Source organism: Emys orbicularis, chromosome 2 (genome assembly GCF_028017835.1).
Source record: "Emys orbicularis isolate rEmyOrb1 chromosome 2, rEmyOrb1.hap1, whole genome shotgun sequence".
Taxonomy (NCBI): domain Eukaryota; kingdom Metazoa; phylum Chordata; order Testudines; family Emydidae; genus Emys; species Emys orbicularis.
Window position 1 is genome coordinate 217,396,139 of NC_088684.1, and position 18,234 is coordinate 217,414,372.

The 18,234-nt window shown below is 44.1% G+C and overlaps 1 protein-coding gene across 1 annotated transcript in view; it reads left to right on the forward strand.

The window, feature by feature from the left end:
* Window positions 1-2,510: 2,510 nt before the first annotated feature.
* The window catches only part of PIK3R4 (phosphoinositide-3-kinase regulatory subunit 4), a 31,034-nt gene continuing 15,310 nt past the window's right edge, over window positions 2,511-18,234 (forward strand). Inside the window, exons 1-9 of the mRNA XM_065399180.1 lie at window positions 2,511-3,240; window positions 4,584-4,717; window positions 4,857-5,439; window positions 9,147-9,281; window positions 11,987-12,208; window positions 13,277-13,450; window positions 14,529-14,674; window positions 15,888-16,091; window positions 17,058-17,259. Of these exons, the coding sequence (XP_065255252.1) occupies window positions 2,511-3,240; window positions 4,584-4,717; window positions 4,857-5,439; window positions 9,147-9,281; window positions 11,987-12,208; window positions 13,277-13,450; window positions 14,529-14,674; window positions 15,888-16,091; window positions 17,058-17,259 (2,530 nt within the window). The remainder of the gene's footprint in view (window positions 3,241-4,583; window positions 4,718-4,856; window positions 5,440-9,146; window positions 9,282-11,986; window positions 12,209-13,276; window positions 13,451-14,528; window positions 14,675-15,887; window positions 16,092-17,057; window positions 17,260-18,234) is intronic.

The following is an 18,234-nucleotide window of genomic DNA, read 5'->3' on the forward strand; positions in this document are numbered from 1 at the left end:
CTAGGAGAAAGAGGAACAAGGACGTTGAAGGGTGTGTTACAGTCTCTCTCTGCAACATTGCCAATCCCACGTGTTCAAAAATCACTAGTCATGCTCCCGGTCATACACTTCCACATGGCAGGTGATAGGGTTGCTACTAGCAGGCCCAGCTCCTGTATCAGGTATAGACTGACTATAGAGCTTCTGTCTCACAGAGAGCTAGACACCAGATGAGTTCACTGTTGTACTGCTCTGGCAGCTCTGGGCTGAGGCGAGCTGAAATCAGGTATGTGACGCCTAATGGCCGAACAGTATCATACACTTTAGCATGACCTTATATCCCACCACTTCACACTTACGTTAGGCTCCAAAATAATGAGATTTAAAACAAAACAACAAACATGCTATAAGTGAAACAAATAACTTGGTGTCTCACTTTTAAGCCTTCAAGGGTCACCTTCCCCAGCTTGTCTCAGCTGCCCCCAGGGCCAGACCCCTTTTTGCAATGAAAGCTGAGAGCCTTCCCTCATCACAGGACTCCAGGAGCAGGGGCTTTCAGAACCACCCCACAGGGGGCCAGGGCAGGCGAGCTGGCAACACCCCCCCCCGGCTTTCCCAGGGGTTCGGTTCGGGGAAGGGGCTAATCCCGCCTCTAGAGGGGGGGTGTGGGGGGGTGTATGTCACGGGGCCGCCTGCTCTAGCTCGCCAGTCCCGCCCTCTCCCCGCCCCCGCGGGCTGGGCGTCCCGCGCGCCACAGGCTGGCCGGGGGCGGGGCTTTGGCTGGGGGCTGCAGCCTGGCAGGGTCCTTGTAGCCGGAGACCCCCACGCAGGCCTGAGGGGCGGTGACGGAGCTCAGCCGGATGTGAGCTCACAGCGCCGCTCCGCGCCGTCCTCTGTGTCATGGTTGCCGGTTCCGCGTAGCAGAGAGGTTCCCCAGAGGCGTCCCGGCCCCGGCTCCCTCCACCCCGCAGCCGGGGGCTCCCGGGTCCCCTCAGGCCCGGCGGGGGGCGGCCCCCGGGTGAGTGATGGGGAGGGGTCGGTTGGTGTTTTCGCGGGTTCCTGTTCCACTTACCGCTGGGGGGGGGGATGTGTGTCGGGGGGGCTGCAGCAGCAGCAGTGAAGGCAATAGTGGGGGTGGGGATGTTGCCACGGAGGGTAGGGAGTGTTGGGGAGGGAGATCAGGTGAGAGCAGGGCGAGGAGCTGGGTGGGGTGGGGATGCTGCCACGGGGGGGGGGTGTTGTGGAGGGGGTCCGATGGGAGCTGGGTGATGCAGAGCTGGGTGGGGTGGGGATGCTGCCACGGGGGGGGGGGTGTTGGGGAGGGGGTCAGGTGGGAGCTGGGTGATGGGGAGTTGGGTGGGGTGGGGATGCTGCTACGGTGGGTGTTGTGGAGGGGGTCCGATGGGAGCTGGGTGATGCAGAGCTGGTGGGGTGGGGATGCTGCCACGGGGAGGGGGGGGTGTTGGGGAGGGGGTCAGGTGGGAGCTGGGTGGGGTGGGGATGCTGCCAGAGGGGGTGGCATTGAGGAGGGGGCCAGATGAGAGCAGGGCGATGGGGAGATGGGTGGGGATGCTGCCAGAGCTGGGTCTGGTAGGCGCTGGCTGAGATGGGAGGCAGGGGGGTTGCTGCCAGAGGAGAGTATTGGGGAGTGGATCAGGTGAGACTTAGGTGGGGTGTCGCATGGGAGAGGAGTGTAGGTCATGCCTGATATGAGCACTGGGTGAGGGGGAGGAGGTGACTCTGGAAATCAAATCTAATAGAGACACTAAACCTTGTTTAGTCTGGCACACATTCCAGCCCTGCTTCTTCAGGCAGGATTGACCATGAATGTTCCAATGGGCTCCCTTTGTTCTCTCAGTCTTTGTGCCTGGCTTGTTGCAAATGTCCCAAAGGATGAAGCTTCCTTTTGTAGATTAATCTCTAATTCACTGACTGAGGGAGTAACTGTAGGATGTGGGTAGGAATGTTGATCCCTTTAGACCCTAGGGCTTTCCAGACACATCAGTGCAGTTGCCAGTATTGTCCCTGGAGAGTCTGGGCCACATTTGCTCCCGGAATAAGTGGTTTTTGACTTCAGTGGGAGATACACTTGCTCATGCCAGGGCAGAACTTGGTCCAGCATAGCTGTCAACCAAACTCTGGTTTCATTGCACAAGGAAAGGCCAAATCCTGGGCTCATCAAAGGGAGCAATGAGGGTGGAACTGTATTAAGTGTTTCTCAAAAATAATGGGAAACACACACAGAAAACATTTTTTAAACAAGTACAGTACTACAGGAGTATGAACTATGAATAAAAAGGCAAGGAACAGCTTTCAGTCCTAGGAGCTATTAAATAGTTGCCACATTCCACTCCAGAGCAGAAATGGCTGCATTTGTGTGTCATTTGAAATGATTTCTACATGTCTCTACCTTTTGTAAATAATATTTGGATACTTTGAGGTGAAAGACACTATAGAAATATAAGATAGTATCTGAATTGTTTTCTAGGTGCAGTTGTGAAGTGCTGACTCCTACAATAGGAGGTGCCATCATGGGGAATCAGCTGGCTGGCATTGCCCCGTCTCAGATCCTGTCTGTGGACAGCTATTTCTCAGACATCCATGACTTTGAATATGACAAAAGCCTGGGGAGTACTCGGTTTTTTAAAGTTGCTCGGGCCAAGCACAGGGAAGGCCTGGTGGTTGTGAAGGTATTTGCAATTCAGGATCCAACTTTACCACTAACTAGCTACAAGCAAGAGCTAGAGGAGTTGAAGATAAGGCTACACTCTGCACAGAACTGTCTTCCCTTTCAGAAGGCCACTTTGTCTGAAAAAGCAGCTATGCTCTTCAGACAGTATGTGCGGGACAACCTTTATGATCGAATCAGTACTAGGCCATTCCTAAATAACATTGAAAAGAGGTGGATAGCCTTCCAGATCTTGACTGCTGTGGACCAAGCACACAAGTCTGGAGTCCGTCATGGGGACATCAAAACTGAAAACGTTATGGTGACTAGCTGGAACTGGGTGCTTCTAACTGACTTTGCCAGTTTTAAACCAACTTATCTTCCTGAGGACAATCCTGCTGACTTCAATTATTTCTTTGACACGTCACGTAGAAGGACTTGTTATATTGCCCCTGAGCGCTTTGTTGATGGCAGTATGTTTTCTACAGAGTTGGAGAATATGAAAGATCCTTCAATGCCACTGGTAGACTTGGCAAACAGCAATCAGCGAACCAGAGGAGAATTGAAACGTGCAATGGATATCTTTTCTGCAGGTATTGGGGTGATCATCCGAGAACTATACGATTTATAGTTTTGCATCAACTGGGTAGGGATTTTTTATAAGAAGCTTAAAGAATTTAGGGAGATTGGGGGGAGGCGGGGGGAACAAAACAACCCCCCCAACTTTTTAGTGTTGACCCCAGAGCCTTCTAGTCACAGGATAAGTACTGTACAAAATCTATATATTTTTGTGCAATATAAAACCTTACAAAGGCACTCTGATACCATGGTGATGTATCTGAGCAGTGGAACTGCAAACTGCCACGCTAATGTGCTTCAACTATGGTCTCGAGAGACCACCTGGAAAGGTTTAGTCTCTGTTCATTTTTCTTTTTTTGCGTAACTAGGGATCTGAATTTAAAAATCTATGGCCCTAATCCTGCAGTGTGATCCACATGGGCAGATATCTGTGGAGCCCTATTGACTCTAGTGGGATTCTGCCCAAGTGGATTAAATTGCAGGATTGGTATTCAAGTCTTTGAAAAGAATACTTTTGTAGTTCTGTGTACGCAACATGACCTAATAATTGTGTTTATTTGGCAATCTTGGGTGGTTTCTGCCCCAATCTTAATGTTACTGCTCAAAATATCCTAAAACAAGTAAGGTTGTACGTCTATGCTGCAATTAGAGACCAGTGGCTGGCCTGACTCGGGCTCGCAGGTTTCAGGCTGCGGGATTATTTAACTCTGATGTAGGCATTCCAGCTCTGGCTGCAGCTCGAGCTGGGAGACCCTCCTATCTCAGAGGATCTTAGAGCCTGGTCCCAGCCCAAGCCTGGACATCTACACCACAATTAAACAGCCCGAGCCTGGTGAGCCCAAGTCTGCTGGCACAGGCCAGCCACTGGTGTCTAATTGCAGTGTAGACATACCCATAGTTGACAAACACTATCACTGAGCATCACCACAGAAGCAGAGGTCCTTCAGTCACTTCCTGAGGAGGGCTGGTTACTCTGTGCTTTCTTGGTTGGTTAGTTACTCTGCCACATGACAGTGATGTGGTTTCCTTTTCTGGTCTTGCTTCAAGCACCTGCCAGCTAAAAAATGCAAGTGCCTTATGTTGCTTAATGCTACCACCCTATGGCTGTTGAAATATATGAAATATACTTCAAAGACGTTGTACTCCTGAAATATAGGGATCATGTTTTAAAGCAACTGTGGGGGTTTTCTTGATACAGAGATATTAAACTTAAAATAGCTCTTTGGACACACTCTTTTATCCCTTTAGATTTTTGTATTCAGTTGAATTGTGTAAAACTTATTTTTGTTTTTGCATTGACAGCAAAGGAGGAGTACCTGTTTTGTAATGCTCAGACACCATATTTGATATTTTGCAGGCTGTGTAATAGCAGAGCTCTTCACAGAAGGTGTACCACTGTTTGACTTATCTCAGCTTTTGGCCTATAGAAATGGTCTTTTCTCCCCTGACCAAGTCCTGAACAAAATTGAAGATCGCAGTATCAGAGAACTGGTAAATAACACTGCATTCTGTAGAGCCCTCTTATTTCTTCTGCTTTTGGTTTTGACTGCTTTGGGGATAACTTATCATTCATTTCTAAACCTTGTAATCTTTTTCTCCCACTCTCCCTCCACCCCCTGCCTCTCTGCAGGTCACTCAGATGATCCACTGTGAGCCAGATAAACGTTTAGGAGCAGACGATTACTTAAAACAACAACGTAACAATGCATTTCCTGAAATATTTTACACCTTTCTCCAGCCTTACATGGCACAGTTTGCCAAGGAAACATTTCTATCCGCAGATGAGCGTATACTTGTCATACGTAAAGATCTGGACAACATTATTCATAATCTCTGTGGACATGATCGAACAGAGAAAGCAGAGGGAGAGACAAAAGAGAATGGGCTAGTTGTTCTAGTGTCTGTGATAACTTCCTGTTTACAGACTCTCAAATACTGTGATTCAAAACTGGCTGCTTTGGAACTGATTCTGCATTTAGCACCAAGATTAAGTGTGGAGATTCTGCTGGATCGTATTATGCCTTATCTATTACATTTCAGCAATGACTCTGTGCCTAGGGTGAGGGCAGAAGCTGTGAGGACACTGACTAAAGTTCTTGCTCTTGTCAAGGAGGTGCCACGCAATGATATCAATATTTACCCAGAATACATTTTGCCAGGCATAGCACATTTAGCCCAAGATGAAGCCACTATTGTCAGACTGGCATATGCTGGTAAGAGGGAAACATACCTTCAGTTTTTCTTGATCCCCACTTATATATTCTCCATTGTCTTGAAAGCTTTAGGCCACGTGCTGTCATGTGAAATGCTCAGGGAGATTAGAGGCTATAAAAATAAAAAAAAAATAGAGGATTTCAACTATCCCATATTGACTGGGTACATGTCACCTCAGGATGGGATGCCGAGATAAAGTTTCTTGACACCTTAAAAGACTGCTTTTTGGAGCAGCTAGTCCTGGAACCCACAAGAGGAGAGGCAATTCTTGATTTAGTCCTAAGTGGAGCACATGATCTGGTCCAAGAGGTGAATATAGCTGGACTGCTTGGTAATAGTGACCATAATATAATTAACATCTCTGTGGCAGGGAAAACACCACAGCAGCCTAACACGGTAGCATTTAATTTCAGAAAGGGGAGCTACACAAAAATGAGGAAGTTAAACAAAACTTAAAAAGTACAGTGCCAAAAGTGAAATCCCTGTAAGCTGCATGGAAACTTTTTAAAGATACCATAATAGAGGCTCAACTTTAAATGTATACCCCAAATTCAAAAACATAGTAAGAGAATAAAAAACGTGCCACTGTTGCTAACCAACAAAGTAAAAGAAGCAGTGAGAGGCAAAAAGGCATCCTTTAAAAAGGAAGTTAAATCCTAGTGAGGAAAATAGAAAGGAATATAAACTCCGGCAAGTGAAGTGTAAAAATATAATTAGGAAGGCCAAAAAAGAATTGGAAGAACAACTAGCCAAAGACTCAAAAAATAATAGCAAAAAATTCTTTAAGTATATTAGAAGCAGGAAGCCTAAACAACCAGTGGGGCCACTGGATGATGGAGGTACTAAAGGAGCACCCAAGGACGATAAGGCCATTGTGGAGAAACTAAATGAATTTTTTTGCTTCGGTCTTCACGGCTGATGACGTGAGGGAGATTCCCAAACCTGAGCCATTCTTTTTAAGTGACAGATCTGAGGAACTGGCCCAGATGCATTAGAGAAGGTTTTGGAACAAATTGATAAACTAAAGAGTAATAAGTCACCAGGTATTCACCCAAGAGTTCTGCAATTTCACATTTGAGTTCCTTCAGAACTACTAACTGGTTTGTAACCTATCATTTAAATCAGCTTCTCTACCAAATGACTGGAGGATAGCTATTGTGACACCAATTTTTAAAAAGGGCTCCAGAGATGAGCCTGGTAATTACAGGCCAGTAAGCCTGACTTCAGTACCAGGCAAGCTGGTTGAAATTCTAGTAAAGAACAGAATTGTCAGACACATAGATGAACATAATTTGTTGGGGAAGAGTCAACATGGTTTTTGTAAAGGGAAATCATGCCTCACCAAACTACTAGAATTATTTGAGGGGATCAACAAACGGGGACAAGGGGGATCCAGTGGATACAGTATACTTAGATTTTCAGAAAGCCTTTGAGAAGGTCTCTCACCATAGGCTCTTAAGTAAGCTGTCACGGGATGAAAGGGAAGGTTCTCTCATGGATTGATAACTGGTTAAAAGATAGGAAACAAAGGGTAGGAATAAATGGTCAGTTTTCAGACTGGAGAGTGGTAAATAGTGGTGTCCCCCAGGGGTCTGTAATGGGACCAGTACTGTTCAGTATATTCATAAATGATCTGGAAAAAGGGGTAAACAGTGACATGGCAAAATTTGCAGATGATACAAAACTATTCAAGATAGTTAAGTTCAAAGCAGACTGTGAAGAGCTACAAAGGGATCTCACAAAACTGAGTGACTAGGCAACAAAATGGCAATTCAATGTTGATAAATGCAAAGTAATGCACATTGAAAAACAATCCCAACTATACATATAAAATGATGGGATCTAAATGAGCTGTTACTGCACAAGAGAGAGATCTTGGCATCATTGAGGGGATGTTTTCAGAGAAGTATCCATAATGTGCAGAGGCAGTCAAAAAAGCTAATAGAATGTTGGGCATTATTAAGAAAGGGATAGATAATAAGACAGAAAATATCATATTGCTGCTATATAAATCCATGGTACGCCCACATCTTGAATCCGGCGTGCAGATGTGGTTGCCCCATCTCAAAAAAGATTATATTGGAATTGGGAAAGGTTCAAAAAAGGGCAACAAAATGATTAGGGGTATAGAACTGCTTCCATACGAGGATTGATTAATAAGACTGGGACTTTTCAGCTTGTAAAAGAGACGACTAAGGGGGGATATGATAGAGGTCTATAAAATAATGACTGGTGTGGAGAAAGTAAATAAGGAAGTGTTATTTACTCTCGCATAACAAGAACTAGGAGTCACCAAATGAAATGAATAGGCAGTAGGTTTAAAACAAACAAAAAATGAATAGGCAGTAGGTTTAAAACAAACAAAAAATATTTCTTCACAGAACGTAAAGTCAACCTGTGGAACTGTGCCAGAGGATTTTGTGAAGACCAAGACTATAACAGGTTTCAAAAAAGAACTAGATAAATTCACGGAGGATAGGTCCATCAATGGCTATTATCCAGGATGGGCAGAGATGGTGTCCCTAACTTCTGTTTGCCAGAAGCTGGGAATGGGCGACGGGATAGATCACTTGATGATTACCTGTTCTGTTCATTCCCTCTGGGGCACCTGGCATTGGTCACTGCCAGAAGACAGGATCCTGGGCAAGATGGACCTTTGGTCTGATCCAGTATGGCCGTTCTTATGTTCATAAATGAAGTTGCTGTTGATTTTAGTGGGAGTTTCATGCTTTTAAGTGTAAAAGTTTGTCAGTAGCACTATCAGTGCTCACTACTTTAGGTGAAATAACTTTTTGGTAGAAACTACTCTTTTATTTCAGTTGTACATGCAAAACCATATAATGTTTTCTAATAAAGCAGCTTGTAGAATGTTGCATATTGGTAATGTCAGTATTCCTTTGCCAGAGCTGGATTGAGGCCCTAGGAACACTACAGCACAGGGCTCCTTGTGGCAGGAGAGGCAAGGCCCCCCCAACCTCAGAGTGGCAACAAGGACCTTTGGAAGCACTAGAGGCAGCAACAGGGAACTCCTCTTTCCCCAGAGAGGCAGGAATGGTAACAAGGGAAGTTCTCAGTACTTACCCCAACAGTCAGGCTGTATCTGGGTGGGTGAGCAGGGCCTGCTGCACTCTTCTGCCATACCCAGGCTTTGTGGTCTTGTTTTTAAAGGTGAGTTAACTGTCAATTAACTCGAGTTAACCAACCTGATAGTAAATGCTAGTCTAGACATTCTACAAAGGTTTGCGTTTTACCCACAAACATTCATGTCCCTGAACAAATTTGTTGTGATGCAAGCACTTACTATCCTGTTGGTTAATTAGAATTAAATGCCATTAAATTCAATCAGGTTATTAATCATTAGCCTGAGGTTAGGTGACCTGTTGGGCTAGTCTATTAGCTTTTTGCTTCTGTAAAAATAGTTCTGCTTATGTTATCAATGAACCTGGTTTCGTTTTAACTTCTTCATTTCTTCTCCAACTTCTCAGATCACTAAAGTACCACACAGTTTGATTCACCTGGCAGTTTTACTGGAGCTACAATTGCAGGAATGTACCAGGTCACATTGTGTTGACAGAACATGTAGTATAGCATTTGCCCACAGTGCCTGGTTCTTGTCAGTAATAATAATTCTTTTCATCTGCAAGCACCAGATTTACACAGTTTAAAATGAAAAAAAAATTATGGTTGTAAATGTTTATCATTACAGAAAACATAGCACTGTTAGCAGAAACGGCTCTGAGATTTCTGGAATTAGTACAGCTGAAAAATCTGAACATGGAAAATGAGCCGACCAGTGAAGAAATGGATGAAGTATCACATCCCAGTGAAAACTATGACACAGGTAATGTAACTTATGTATGGGTTGCTTACTTATGGGTCAAAGCCTGTAGTGCTGAGTTCTTACATTTTTTTGTTGATTTCAATTCTGGGTGCTCATTATTAAGGCTAAGATTTTGTTATAGATATTTTTAGTAAAAATCACAGACAGGTCACGGGCAAAAAAAGAAAAATTCATGGAAGCTGTGACCTGTCTGTGACTTTACTAAAAATATCAGTGACAAAATGAGGATCTCTGGGGTCCCCACACTGCCACAAGCGGGGCAGCTGCGCAGGGGCTAGGAGCTGCCTGCAGCAGCTGGGGGCTGCGGGGCATCCCTGCTGACTGCAGCCCCAGGGTTCCCCCGCTGCCTGTGGGGCCAAGAGCTGTGGGGTGCCCCCGCCTCCCATGTCAGCCAGGAGCTTCGGCGGCCAGGAGCTGCGGGCAGGGTGGCAAGCTATATGGGCCCATGCTCCAACAATATTCAGGGCGCGGGGGCCCGGCTCCACTAATGTTCGGGGCCAGGTCTCTCCCCCACCCCTGCGTGCCTCCACTGAGTGTCCTTGCCTGCGCCCTGGGAAGTGGGTGGCTGCCCCCTGCAGCTCCACACTGCACTCTGCTCTGCTGGCTCCTGGCATCAGTTGCTGCTGCAGGGTCCTAGCGCCCTCCCCCTCCCCCCCCCCCAACCACTAGTGCTAGGGCAGGCTGACCCTGACCCTAATCCTGCCCTTCCGCCTCGGATGGACCCTCCACTAGCACAGGAGCTCCCCCACCCACAGTCACCGCTCCTGCCCCACGCTGGGCAAGGGCAGCCCCATTCCCCACCCCCAGTGAGTCTATAGTGAGGGGCAGCAGTGGGAGGATTCGCACACTTGATGGCAGTCCTGCCCCCGCATCCACCACAGAGGGAGGCGAGGGGGCTTCCTGGACCTGAGAGGGGTCCTAGGAGCATGTGCAGTGACAATGGTGCGAAGTGAGTGTGCTGCCGGAGGGGAGAGGGTTGGGGGGGGTTGCGTGCACCCCAAACTCCTCATCCGTGGCCCTACCCCACCCCAGAGCCCGCACCCCCAGCCAGAGCCCTCATCCCCCCCCTGCACTCCAACCCTCTGCCCTAGCCCTGAGCCCCCTCCTGCACCATGAACCCCTCATCCTTCACCCTACCCTTCTGCCCAAGCCCCTCCCACACCCCAAACCCTCATCCTCAGCCCCATCCCAGAGCCCTCACAGTTTTACATTATTTTAAAAGATATATATCGGCTTACAAGACAGGTGTGTGGGGGGGAGTGGGACTTGGACTCGTTCTGGGAGCTGCGGGGTTCACCCGGGGTGGTGGGGGATCCTGCAGCTCCCGACCACACAGGCTGAAGTCACGTAGGTCCCTGGAAGTCATGGATTCTGTGACTTCCGTGACCAAATCATAGCCTTACTCATTATCTCTTGGGGCTTGGCCCTGTATTATCAAGTTCCATCTAATAGTTAGGAAATTCTTTGTAAAATTACACTTTTATTTAAACCGTGGACTAGAAATACCCAAGCACATGACTTGGCAATGAATGGTTATAGTGGTTTACCATTTTAGAGCACTCTTTGTAGCTTGGGGATAATTGCTCACTTATTTAATGAAACCGGAAATCTCTGATTTCTTTCAATGCTGCTTATTTATCTCTATATTCCTAAAAGATAATCTGTCTAGATTGTTAAAAATACACAACCTCAACTCTGCCATCAGTTTAGGAAAGGTGAAGCTACTGACAAGCAAGTGAATTTTCAATTACTCTGTTGCCACAAAGCATTTTGTGTTCGCTGTTGAACCATTGACTCTAAGGCCTGGTCTACACTGGAGTGGGGGGGCTACTTTGGTCTAAGTTACACAACTTCAGCTACGAAAATAGTGTAGCTGAAGTTGACGTACTTAGAGCTACTTACCACGGTTTCTTCGCTGTGGTAGGTCAACTGCTGATGCTCCCCCGTCGACTCCGCCTACGCTTCTTGCTCTGGTGGAGTACTGGAGTCGATGGGAGAGTGCTTGGCGGTCGATATATCACGTCTTCACTAGACACGATAAATCGACCCCCTGCTGGATCAATCGCTCCAGAGGTAAGTGTAGACCTGCCCTAAGGGTATGTCTACACAGCAAAAAAAAAACCACGGCTGGCCCATGCCAGCCGACTTGGGCTTGCAGGGCTGTTTCATTGCCGTGTAGACTTCTGGGCTCAGGCTGGAGCCCAAGCTCTGAGACTCTTCCACCCCTCATGGTCCTAGAGTCTGGGCTTCAGCCTGAGTCTGGAAAACCACACAGCAATGAAACAGCCCCGCAGCCTGAGCCCCATGAGCCGGAGTCGGCTGACACAGGCCAACCGCGGGTTTTTTTTGTCTGTGTAGACATACTCTAATTGACTCATTTTGATGCTTTCCCACATCCTTATTTCAGCCATAAGTGCGATAAGTGGATCACCTCAATGGAAGCACAGACTAGACTGTTTGGGGTATGTTTTTATCCATATCAGTGAAATACGCTTCTATGGCTTCCCCAGTTCTATCAATTCAGAGCCTGAGTATGAATCCATTTATAAGCATGGCTTCAGAATCCTAGTCATTCTGTTGCATTACAGTCTTACCGAGTCAGCTGTACTTCAGAATTGCATATTATTTTAATTAATTTTATGGTGGCTGACAAATACACGTTTTGTTTCATGTTGACTCAATTTTCTATTGTGTGTCTCTTGCAGAGCTTCAGGCTTTGCATGAAATGGTCCAGCAAAAAGTTGTTACTCTGCTGAGTGACCCAGAAAACATTGTGAAACAGACGCTAATGGAAAATGGAATAACACGTCTCTGTGTCTTCTTTGGACGTCAAAAAGCCAATGATGTCCTCCTATCTCATATGATCACCTTCCTGAATGATAAGAATGACTGGCATCTTCGGGGAGCTTTCTTTGACAGCATAGTTGGTAGGTACTCGGTTTCTTGGCTGAAACATGCTTAGATGTAATCAGCTAATTGAATACACTGCTGCAGGTTCATACAGATTTTTACAGTCACAGAAGAGGGCTTCTCCTGTAGAGATTTTAGTAACTCTGACATAGAGGCAAGCAATTTAATGCTCATGCATGTCTTTTTATTTCTTCTTGGTAGCAGGATGGAGTGATTTAAATCAAGACCTTTTAAATCCCTTGATTAAAAAAATTGATTTAGGTGAGGTCGAGGCTGTGTAAAACTAATATGAAAATTTGTGCAGTTGCAACTTTAGATTAAAATTTATAATGAACTTAACTGTAAATGCTGTTTTGTTTCTTTTTAAAAAGTATCGTATTTGAATTACAGAAAACTGTTAGCTCCCTCCCCCAAAAAATTGGGTTAAGCAGATACAGAGCTTTATTTGCATGAATAATCCCATTCACTTCAATAGGATTATTCATGTGCTTAAATTTATGCATGTGCATAAGTGTTTGCAGCACCAGCGGGCTAAAATCGTATTTTTATTAAACTTTTCTGAGTGGCATAAAATCTCTCATTTCAAAACAAAATTGGTTCCTTGTTAACAGTTAAAAGTTATTTAGTCTTTCCGTACATTAACAAAGTTATTGCCAACTTTGTTATACACACAGGCCCAAATGTTCAAAAATAGGGACTGAAAGTTAGGTGCCTAGGTATGTGTTTAAGAGCCTAAGTAATTTTAAGGGCACAAGTTTCTTTGGCTTCCAACTGCAAACACTGATGGAGGAGAGTAGCCTGAAGTATGAAGCATTTCAGCTTTCTTGATTTGTGGAGGTTCAGTATGGCCCTGATGTTGCACCATTGAAGTTATTGTGAGTTTTGCCTTTGCCTTTTGCAAATATAGCATGAGCTTATCAGTTTTGTGTTTGAATTTGTGGTGTTCTGCCCCCGCCCCCACACAAATGATCAAATCACTTCCAGGAAGATGTGGACTGCCTTTGTATATAGTGTTTGTTACCCAGCTGTCTTAGCTTTTTGGGGGTGTTACCTTGCCCATTACAATAACACTTTATGGCTTTTAGGTGTTGCTGCTTATGTTGGCTGGCAAAGCTCATCAATTTTAAAACCTCTACTCCAGCAAGGTCTCAGTGATGCTGAAGAATTTGTCATTTTCAAGGCCCTCAATGCTCTTACCTGTATGTGCCAGTTAGGGCTGTTGCAGAAACCACACATCTATGAATTTGCTTGTGATATAGGTAAGTTTAAAAAAATGCTCAAAATATCTTGGTTTTTCTACAGAAAATCTTAATTCTGTAGTTTCACTGTTAGCTTAGTTATCCATTATATGACCCTACCTCAAATTTCTTTAGGTTCTGGTGGGAATTATTTTCCTAACTTTTAATAAGCTGTTGCTAATGCAATAACATGTTGCTTAGAATTCTAAAATAACCATTTTGATTAAACAAATAATCTGAAGTGGATATTAGGGTGTAAAATATCAATTAAAATCCAGATTCACTTGAATTAGAACTTTGTTTTTAATCAATACTTCCAGTAGAAGTGCTGCCAAAATTAAGGTCAGGACTCACTTTCTGCTTAAATAAATTTACCAACCTGAAACTTTAACTGTCAGTTTCAGATGATTAAATAAGAAATAACATGTTGGTTACAGCAAAGAACATTTATGTGAAACATTTAGTAAAAACTGGATTATACAAGGGAATAAACTGCCAAAGAAGGTTCTAGAATAATTTGAAATTTATAATTGTTAGATTTGCACAATCATTAGAAATGTTTAAGGCTGTAACTGAAATATTTGGGGAAACTTTAGAGAGGACTGTCTGCCCTGCCATGATTTAGGGGACTAGGTTACATGACTCAGAGGCTCATACTTCCCAAACAATTGTGGTGATGTTCCCCCATCTTATTTTTTAAGAGTGCATGCAGAATTTCCCCCAATTTTTTTTCATTTATTTTCCCTCTATTATTCTGGAGCTGACTCCCTTCTCGAGTCTGTCACCAGTGCTCTTCCAGCATAGGATGTTGGTCCTTAGTGAGTGCCTTGATCCTCAAAGCTATTTAGGACACCTAAGTTGAAATCAGAGGGAGTTAGGTGCCTTTGAGGATTTGGGCCCGAGTGCCTGTTCTGAAGCTCATTGACTTCAGGCCCCATCTGTGAAATCTTTGGTACTTTGGAGGAGGAGGGACTGAACTTGGGGAGGGAAAATGAGGATCCCCATCTGGCAAATACAGGACAGTCCTGTCTCTTCAATTTGAACAACAGATTTGAAATGATACATTTTAACTTTTTTTTTTTTTTTTCCCCCCCCCCAGCGCCCTTCCTATGCCATCCAAACCTTTGGATACGTTATGGGGCAGTAGGATTTATCACTGTGGTAGCACAGCACTTAAATATTGCTGATGTCTACTGCAAGCTAATGCCTTATCTCCATCCTTTTATCACTCAGCCGATAATACAGGTAATTGATCACATAATGACATGAATATATACTGTATGTTCATAAATTTAGATCTGTCTTTGCAATAATGTCTGTTTTAAAAAAAAAAAAAAAAAGTTTCATGTTCACTACATTGCCAGTCTATCAACATCTGCTACAAGAGGTCAGAAAATTGAACTGCTCCTAACTGAGCATCTGATTAGTTTCCTAATCTGAAAACTGAATTGAAGCTTTTAAAATTTTTAAAGGACAATATCACTTCAAACTTCATCCAAATAATAGAAGTTTTTACAACATCTAAGATCGATAGAATCATTTTTGAACAAAGCATTTCCTTGCAGTGTTTGCAGCCAAGTTACTGTAGCATTGTGCTAGTGCATAGGAACCTGAAAGTGATTATAAACTGGCCATAAAAACTGCTATGGGTAATTTTTTTTAAGACCAATGATTCATGTGCAAAAGGGCAAGCAAGGTCTATTGTGTGCATATAGCTATGTGCACTTGGGTCTCAGTCCAGTAAGACGCTGAGCATTCTGGCCCTGATCCAGAAAAGCATTAAAGTACATGCTTAACTTTTAAGTACAGTAGTAGTCCTGTTGACTTCAGCTAGCTAGTCATCAATGCACTTGGGACTTCAGTGGGACTACTCACATGCTTAAGTGCTGTGCTAGATCAGGGCCAGCGTAGTCAGCACCTTGCAGGATGAAGCAGTTGCAGATCATCCTGTTTGCAATAATTGCCTGCCCAAATGGTGTGCAGTGGCACACCTTTTTGCACAATACTGTAGGTTTCTTTTTGAATGCTTGCCCCAATTGTCTGAGCAAAGAGAAATCTGTAAGGAAGTTACGACTGTAAGGAAACTTATTGCTAAAATATTATTTTAAGCAATGCCTTTTTAAAGAAGTTTTATATTGTTGTGTATATCTTAAAATGAGAAGTATTCTGATTTATAATCTTTCACTTCCTGTTACATTATAATACATAGAAATAATATTTTATGCTGTAAAAGACATCTATGGCTCATGAAAGGGTAACTACAACAAATAATGGTATTAAGTAAGATTTAAATATATAAAAACACTTAATTCTTTTTAAAAGTAGTTTTTCTTTTAACCAGACAGACATTATCGCAACTTGTTCCTCCTTTGATAGCCAAAAGCTATTGGACAAGTCTTGTATTTCTACAGATATATGATGCATTCCTTGTTGATTGTTCCCTTTTTCTGAATTGCAGATAGATAAAGAAATAGTCCTGTTGAGTGTCCTTAAAGAGCCAGTAAGTCGGTCCATATTCGATTATGCTTTAAGATCAAAGGACATCGCAAGCCTTTTCAGACATCTTCATATGCGTCAGAAGAAAAGGAATGGCACTCACCCTGATTGTCCTCCCCCTGAGGATCCAGCCATAGCACAGCTGCTAAAGAAGCTACTTTCCCAAGTAATTATTATTCTTTATTTGTACTGCAGTAGTACACGCCAGTGAGGCTCTGGTGTGATAGGTTTTGTACAGACACACAGGTAGATACAGTCCCTGTCCCAAGGAGCTCACAATCCAAGGTTCTGATCATACCAAAAACTGCTCAAAAAGTCCCATTGATTTCAGTGCTTGAGTTTGCAGAATGAAGGCCTTGAGAAGGTAATGAGGCATTTTAAAAAAGGTCTGCCATAGAGAGAGAGAACTAGGCTAGGGTAAGAGGGAGCTATGGTGTTTAGAGGCTTGCATGTAAAAAAGGAGAAGGGAAAGAGCTTTACAAAGAGGACATAACCACTCCAAGGCCCCAGAGGTGTGCTCCTCCACCTGACCAGAGAGACGGCATGGGGTGAAGTAGGCTGGCTCTGCAGTACTGAATGGACAAGGAGTATAAAGTCCGTTTTTAAATCCCTTTCCTCCCAGCTGCGGGATACGGGCCCTTGAGCCCATTTCCTTTATTGTACCTCCAGGCAGATAATTGGGGAGGAGACTGGCTAATGATGGAGCACTGTAATCCTCCTTATGGAAATGGCTGGCCTTGAGAACCTCCCATCTACAGAGATGGAAACTGTAGAGAAGACTCAGCCTATGTCAGTTCTTTCCTAGTGTGCACTGACTTCAAATCCCTGGTGATAGGCCAACAAGCCAGATATATCAGTTAGTAGTTCTGTCCTTTAGCAGTTTTGTAACCCTTCTCCCTATCCAAACTTGTGTGCGGGTGTGTGTGTGTGTGTGTGTGTGTGTGTGTGGAGGGGTGGGGGGCGTAAAATACTGTCCTTACAATGTTGCAACTTCCCCAAAATGTGTTTGAAATGATAGAAGTCTGTCTTGAGTTCTCTCCCTTCATTAAGAACCAATAATGTATCCCACTTCTGTATCTCCATATCTTGATGGAAGTTCTGTTTAAAATTGTCTCCATGTGTTTTGTTGTAGGGTATGACTGAGGAGGAAGAAGACAAACTGTTAGCATTAAAGGACTTTATGTTAAAATCCAATAAAGCCAAGGCCAATATAGTGGACCAGAGCCACCTGCATGACAGCACTCAAAAAGGGGTTATTGACTTGGCAACTCTGGGAATAACTGGAAGACAAGTTGATCTTGTTAAAACAAAGCAGGAGCCTGATGACAAACGTGGTTGGTATAGTCTCATGTTTTATCTCTTTGTTTTATTTTCAGGAGGGTTGGGCAGTTGACTCTTGAACATATTCAGTAAACATTCTGAGTATTTCAGCTTAAACAATTGTTTGCAATAACACTGGACTCATAATGATAATAATAATAAAGCCAGCAAAACTTCACTAAACAGGGGGTGTCACTTGAAATGTCAGAAACTGGGGGACTGGCTGGCTCCAATGGATTAGTAATAGCCTGTGGAGTCTTTCACTTCTAACTAACTGGATTTAACTCTATACAACTCTGGGGCAGTAATGAGCAAAGGTTGTGTGACGTGAGATGGACTATCAGTAGTGTTTGTATTAAAAATAAATGGTGAGGTTTTCAGTGTCACAGATGACCTTTTTTTCATCACTTTTCTTCTCCCTACTCCCTCTACTGTCCCTTAGTGGGATGACCAGTTGTTTTCATTTTGAATATGTTGGCCACTTGTCTGAGGTGTTTTTAAAGGGTTGAACTGTGGGGAAAAGAGTTGTTTCTAGGAGTGTTTTTTGGTATGTCTGATCAAATGCTCTCTGCATCAACACTGTTCATCTCCCCCATCCAAAAACCTACTCCAACACCTTGCTGCCTTCTATTGCTTCCATTTCTTTCCCATTCTTCCGACTGTATCATGCCCCCATGTGTGTGCAACTCCTCCCTGATGCTGCAGCCTTCCCGCCACTTCTCCTATTTGTGTCTGTTTTTTACCTGGAACTCTGCTTACTACAAATCCCCCAAAGCTCACTACTCCAACTTGCCCTACAGCAAACACTTCAGCTCCCCTCTCTCACACACATGCCTGCATTTTTATTACACCTTGGGAATCTCAAGATTTCTGACTTTGACATTTAAAAGCACAATGCCTGTCAACTCCCTGTGGTATATTATAAAAAATATATAATATATTCATAAATTTGGGTGGGGGGAAACATAAGCACAAATTTTGGGTCCTGT